Genomic DNA, 6,000 nt, shown 5'->3' with positions numbered 1-6,000 from the left:
AAGCTCTTGTTCACTCTTTGTAGCCTTGCGCCGAGGTGTCCAGAGGTTGAGATTCATAAACACTTGCAAGAAATGCACCCACAGGCTGTTAATGAAATATACTGCACTACTTTGCCGTATGATTGGGCATAAAGGCTGGAAAAACTATGAAACATTTCAGCAAGGCCAAATGCAAGATGCTTCATGTAGACAGTTGTGCACCTACAGAGCAAGAAACGCCTTCCCAGGCCTTGAGGACAGCAATCAAAGAGGTTTCAGTATGTTGCTGGTTGTGTATAAGGCAATCTTGTGATGCTACTGTGAGGAAGGCAGACATCTCAGCAGAATAGCTTGTAAGACATAAATAAATCTTTCCAGTGTAGAACTGAGTTGAGGTGTGGGCATCTCACAGCTGAAAAGAAAAATAAAATAAAATAAAAAGGCAAACAAAATCATGAAACTAGTGTACAGAATTTGGAACAAAACAAAAAGAACAAGCAGAGATCTAGAAAATGTGACCTATGAGGAAAAAGTGACAGAACTGAGGCTGTTTAGCCTAAGAAGAGAAGAGAAGGAGAGGAGGGAACAAACACAAGAGACATTCATTAAATATGTATAGGCTGTTGCCGGGATAATCTGTTCTGCCTGTCCATGGTGGACAGGACAAGAAGTGATGTGCTTAGTGAATGCTGCAAGGAAAAATCAGGTTAGATATTAAGAAAATGATAAGGATGGAGAAGCACAGAAATAGACTGCCCAGGGAGGTACAGCACCTCCACTGCAGGAACAACAGCAAGGGTAGAGCTGGCTGTGCCACAGAGTTGGAGGATGGAGTAAGGACTTCCCAGGGATCCTTCCAGCATTGTGATTCATTGATTATAACAGCATTAGAGAACTGACAGTTCCCTATCTTGGCATCATCTTATCTCCTATCTCTTCTGAATGGCTGAAATGACTGTCTCTTTAAGCTGCATTACATATTTGTCTTCTTTTTGTTTGATTTAGTATGATTTGTGTTTAGCAGACTGAGTGAGCAAGATTTTTTTTTTTTTTTTTTTTTTTTGCTGTGCTGGGGTAATACCACTAATAATTCTAATTTCTTTGACCATATTATGACTTCCTCACTTATAGTAATGTTTTCTTCTTCAAGTAGTGCTGTGATTTCCCTGGAATTTATCTAGGAGTACAGTTGTGTGTCTCTATTGTTAACATGAAACTAGAATTAACCCTCTCCATGTTAGTAGTGTGTTAAAAGGCCGTGCTGGAGAGAACCCATCTCAGTTCACAAAAGCACCGCTCATTTGTTATCTGGGCTCTCCAGAACAAGAATTTCCTCAGCTTAGATCCCTACAAAACCTGTCTCACACATGGGACACAGACTTGGCTGGACTCCCCAAATCCGTTGTAGTGCAAATAGAGAAACAGTCATTGAAATCCTTCCTAAATCTCCACGCCTTCCTTAAGATAATAATAAAAGGTGAGTTTAATAACGATGGTAGGAGGGGTGTTCATGGAGAGCTACTTCCACTAAAAGATAAGAAGTACACCTGGACTCCCAACAGGAGTCCAAGCTGGGTGAGGTAGCGAAGCCTCCTGTACCAGGCAGGGGGAGAAGTCCAGCACTTAAAATGAGAACTATCCTACCCTACCCATTACACCCAGAAGAAAACGATCTCATCTCACCATCTTACCCTTGAAGCTGCTCACAAGCTAGGCAATTTATATATATGTGTGTGTATATGTGTGTGTGTGTGTGTGTGTGTGTGTGTGTGTGTGCGTGCGTGTGTGTGCATGTATGTATATAATGGGGAGAAAGTGAGTCTTAGATCTCATTTCTGAAGTGTTATTCAGGACTTCCAGGCAGTCCCTCTCTCCACACATATACTCACTCCAGACAGAAGGCAGCTGTACATTTGTCTCAAAAAAAAAAAAAAAAAAAAAAAAAAAATCATTCTTTTCTTCTAAAGCAGATATTGGCAAACTAAACCCCTCTCCTTCTTTGCGGTAGTCTGCCTAGAGCTTTCACTCAGTTTCAGCTGCTTCTTCTGCTGGTAGGGATTCAGCTCCAAAACTCCCTTCCCTCCAGGACAAGGCTTAGCTGCTTGAATAAGATTTATTCTGGACAAAGAAGAGACAGAGGAGGTAAATGAGGGATACCTCCTGCCTCTCTTCTCCAGGCTGCGCCACTGTGCACAGTGTTCAGGCTTGCTGGCACAGAGCAAGCTCACAGCAGGAGTAGGGACAGTTTCACCTCTGAATGTGGAGGAGTGCAGAAAGGCTTGAACTCCAGGCCCTGCATGTGGGATAGTTTCTGCTTTTCATCCATCCATTTTCGGTGGATTTAATGTAAATGCTGAGAGGATGGGAACTATCATACATACAAACACAGAGTGCTTAATATCACAGCCCTGGCAGCTACAGCAGCTTCCTTGGAGGCTTTGAGCTTGCCCAGGCAGAGGTAGAGCTGGTTCCCAAGATTTCCCAAAACTGGGCAAGAGCTGTGATTCCCAAGCAAGGCCTGCTCATGCCCATCAGATGTCTCTAGCTTGGGCGCCTGAGGTGGAGGGATGCTCAACTTCAGCATCAGATCTTAGCGTGAAGCAACGCACGACTCTGCTGGGTCCTCTGGGACAGTCCTGGGCATCTGCAGAAGCAACTTCGGCACCTGGGAGAAACCGAAGCAAAAAGCGGAGGGGAGTCCCCCGGGTAAGCCGCCCCCCCCCCACCCCGAGCCGCCGCCCGCTGCCCCCCGCCGGCGCCGGGGCTGCGGCCGCTTTAACCGGGCAGGCGGGGTGCGGGCAGCCCCGCCGCTGTCGTGGGCATCAGCTGACCGCGCCGGCTCTGCCTCCTCCCGGGCCGCCCGCAGCACCACTCCGGCGGCGGCGGCGGCGGCGGCGGCTGGCGGCTCCGCCGTGCCCGTCCCCGCGGCGCCCGGGGCAGCGCCCCGCCGCCGGCTCCCGCGGCCGCCCGCGCTCCCTGCGCGCCTGCCCCTCGCCGCCTCTCGCCCCGTCCTCCTTCTCCTCCTCCTCGCCACACAGCCCTGACCCGCGGAGAAGTTGGGATGCTCCCAGCGGTCTTCCCAGAGCTCCGAGTTTAGGGCGGGATTTTTCCTTTTTTTAGTCTTTTTTTCACTCTTGCTTTCTTTCCCTCTTTTTTCTTTTTTTTTTTCCTCGTTTCCAAGCCAGCCGAGCGCCTGCGATGGATGGCAGCCCCGAGCCCCCCCCCGGGCAGAGGCGCCCCGTGAGCCCGGGCTGCGCGCCCCGCGGGGCATGCCCCGCCGCCGGGGGGATGCGGGCGGGCAGCCCCCGGCCGGCGGCTCCGGCGCCGTGAGCGAGGATGCCGGCGAGCTGGGCGCCTCTCGCCTCCCGCCCGCGCTCGGAGGGCTCCCCTTGACCGCAGCCTCGGGGATCACAGCAGCTCCCGGGCTCCAGACCTCGGAGCGGAGCCCCGGGACCCCCGCAGCCCTCAGCCGCCGGCCGTGAACGGCTCGCTGCGAGGCGGCTCCCTCCTCCCCCGCGCCTCCAGCCTCCGCGCGGGGCCGCGGACCGCCCGCCCGGCAGCGGAGCTTCGCCCGTAGATGCTCCGCTCTTCCCTCCGCCTCTCCGGACCCGCGGCTCGCCTCCCTCGCTGCTCCGCGCCCCGAGGAGGGCGCGCACCCAGCGCGTCCGGCCGCCGGCGCTGCGCCGCCACCGGGCTCCGCGGCATGCGGCTCCGCGGGGCGCCGCGGGAGCGGGCGCGGGCGCGGGGCGAGGGCCGCCTGCGCTGAGCCGGCACAGCCGCCCCGCAGAGCCCCGCGGCGGAGCCTCCCCGCCGCCAGCCCCGCCGCCGGCCCCGGGGACCTGCCTATAAATGTGATCCCCCACCGCCACCCCAGCGCCGCCGCCACCCGCCCTTCCCCATCCCCTCCCTCGGCTCCATCCCTCCCCCCCGCTCCCCACCCCAAAGCCGGCTGCCCCCCCCCGCCGGTGCTCTGCCCCCCGCCAGTCACCGCCATGGAGCTCTCGGAGGTGCGGTGCCTGAGCGACAGCGATGAACTTTACACCATCAACAGGACCCCCCCCGGCAGCAGCAGACCCCAGCGCCTGCTGTGGCAGACCGCCGTGCGCCACATCACGGAGCAGCGCTTCATCCAGGAGCACAGCAGCAGCAGCGGCGGGAGCAGCAGCGGTGGGGGCAAGGGCTTCAGCTCCGAGGAGACCTGCTGCCCCAACCACCACCCCCACCCGCCGCACCACCACCACCACCACCATCACCACCACCACCACCTCCGGCGACAGTCGGCCGGCCGGAGTTTGGGCGGCGAGCGCCACAACAACGGAGGCACCAAAGTCTTCCCGGAGCGCACGAGCAGCAGTGGGGACCTTGGCTTCCTGCCCCTGGACTGCGCCCCCAGCAACTCCGATTTCTTCCTCAACTGGGGCTACACCTACCGCGGGGTGATCTTCCCCACGCTCCGCAACTCCTTCAAGTCCCGGGACTTGGAGCGCCTTTACCAGCGCTACTTCTTGGGCCAGCGGCGCAAATCTGAGGTGGTCATGAACATCCTGGACGTGCTGACCAAGCTGACCCTGCTGTTCCTCCACCTGACCCTGGCCTCTGCTCCCATGGACCCCATTAAGGGCATCCTCCTGGGCTTCTTCACCGGCATCGAGGTGGTGATCTGTGCCTTAGTGGTGGTCAGGAAGGACACAACCTCGTACACCTACCTGCAGTACAGTGGTGTGGTCACTTGGGTGGCCATGGCCACACAGATCTTGGCAGCCGGTCTGGGCTGTGGCCTCCTCGGGGACGGCATTGGCTATGTGCTCTTCACGCTTTTTGCAACCTACAGCATGCTCCCGCTGCCGCTCACCTGGGCCATCCTGGCTGGGCTGGTCACCTCTGTCCTGCAGCTCGTCATGCAGCTGGTTATCCCCAGGTTGGCTGTGACTTCCCTCAACCAGGTACCGTGGTGAGGAAAGGGTGGGAACCTTCCTCTTTTGCTATCTTCTTGGTCGAGAGGAGGTGTGGAGTGTCCCAAGAAATCCTCTCCCCTTTAGTCAGGTTCTCAGATGTTTGGCACCTAGAGGGGAGACTCCAGACAAGATGCAATCCGTCCCCTTTTCCCCCAGGTGCCCATCCCTCCTGAGGAGCAGGAGATAGAGGCTTGACCTAAGGCTGGGGAGGGGGACATTTCCTGACCACCCCACTCCCTCTCCCCATTCAGTCATTTCACTGCTGTTCATTGAAACAGCTTTCCTGGAGGAAGTGGGGAGGACAAGACGTTTATCACTGTCCCTCTTTGTTACAGCGGTGGTCCATGGGATGGGATGGGAAAGACGATGCTGTCTTGACCAAGCGCTCTCAGTTCTCACCTCTCCTTTTACTTGATTGTGCTTTTTAACTCTGGATCTTCTTGGGATACTTGGAGGACTGGTGCTTTGATATGTGCAGCACAGCTAGAGCTAAGCTAAGGAATACAGGAGCAAAGCATGATGCTCTTTTGCAAGGAGAGCAAAGCAATACCCCACTGAAATCAGGGGAAAGCTCCCCTCGGAGGTTTACTGTGAGCTCCTAGGCTATCTTTGGAGGGCACTCATAAACCTGTTTTGCTGGTGAGCAGGAGAAAAAGACTGTTGTGCTGCATCCTTAGAAGTGATGTCTAGGACAGGGAGTTGTTTGCACAGGGAAGTGGTGGGGCAATAGAAACAGCTAGGAGGCACCGAGCAGTATATGGGTCTGAGGAGTTAAAACCAGGACTAACATGACTTTGCACTTGCCTGACTTCTTCCATGCTGAACTGAGGAGGCACTGAACTCCCAATGTCCCTGCAAGGCAAGAAAACACAGCCTTTCTGCGGCAACTTAATCCTAGAGATTCTTGCTGCTCCCTTTCCCCCCCACCTCTTCCCAGACTGTCATAGCTCTGTGCTACCAATATTTCACAGCAGATTATCATCTCCATTTGGCTAGCTCCAGGGAATTCAGGAGAAGGGGGTGGAGGTACTGACAGATAATCCCCAAAGGGGGGAGGTTGCAGAGG

The 6,000-nt window shown here is 55.6% G+C and overlaps 1 protein-coding gene across 3 annotated transcripts in view; it reads left to right on the top strand.

Annotated features, from left to right (window-relative positions):
* The first annotated feature begins 3,868 nt into the window (after window positions 1-3,868).
* ADCY8 (adenylate cyclase 8) overlaps window positions 3,869-6,000 on the top strand; it is a 127,936-nt gene continuing 125,804 nt past the window's right edge. For 2 of the 3 annotated variants that reach the window (XM_026113702.2, XM_026113701.2), the window contains exon 1: window positions 3,919-4,922. In XM_026113702.2, coding sequence (XP_025969487.2) covers window positions 3,972-4,922 — 951 coding nt within the window. In that variant the 5' untranslated portion in view covers window positions 3,919-3,971. Of the gene's footprint in view, window positions 4,923-6,000 lie in introns of all 3 variants that reach the window. The other variant, XM_064507876.1, reaches the window with a different exon arrangement.

Source organism: Dromaius novaehollandiae, chromosome 2, assembly GCF_036370855.1.
Source record: "Dromaius novaehollandiae isolate bDroNov1 chromosome 2, bDroNov1.hap1, whole genome shotgun sequence".
Lineage (NCBI taxonomy): Eukaryota > Metazoa > Chordata > Aves > Casuariiformes > Dromaiidae > Dromaius > Dromaius novaehollandiae.
This window is presented reverse-complemented; position numbering and strand designations above follow the sequence as displayed.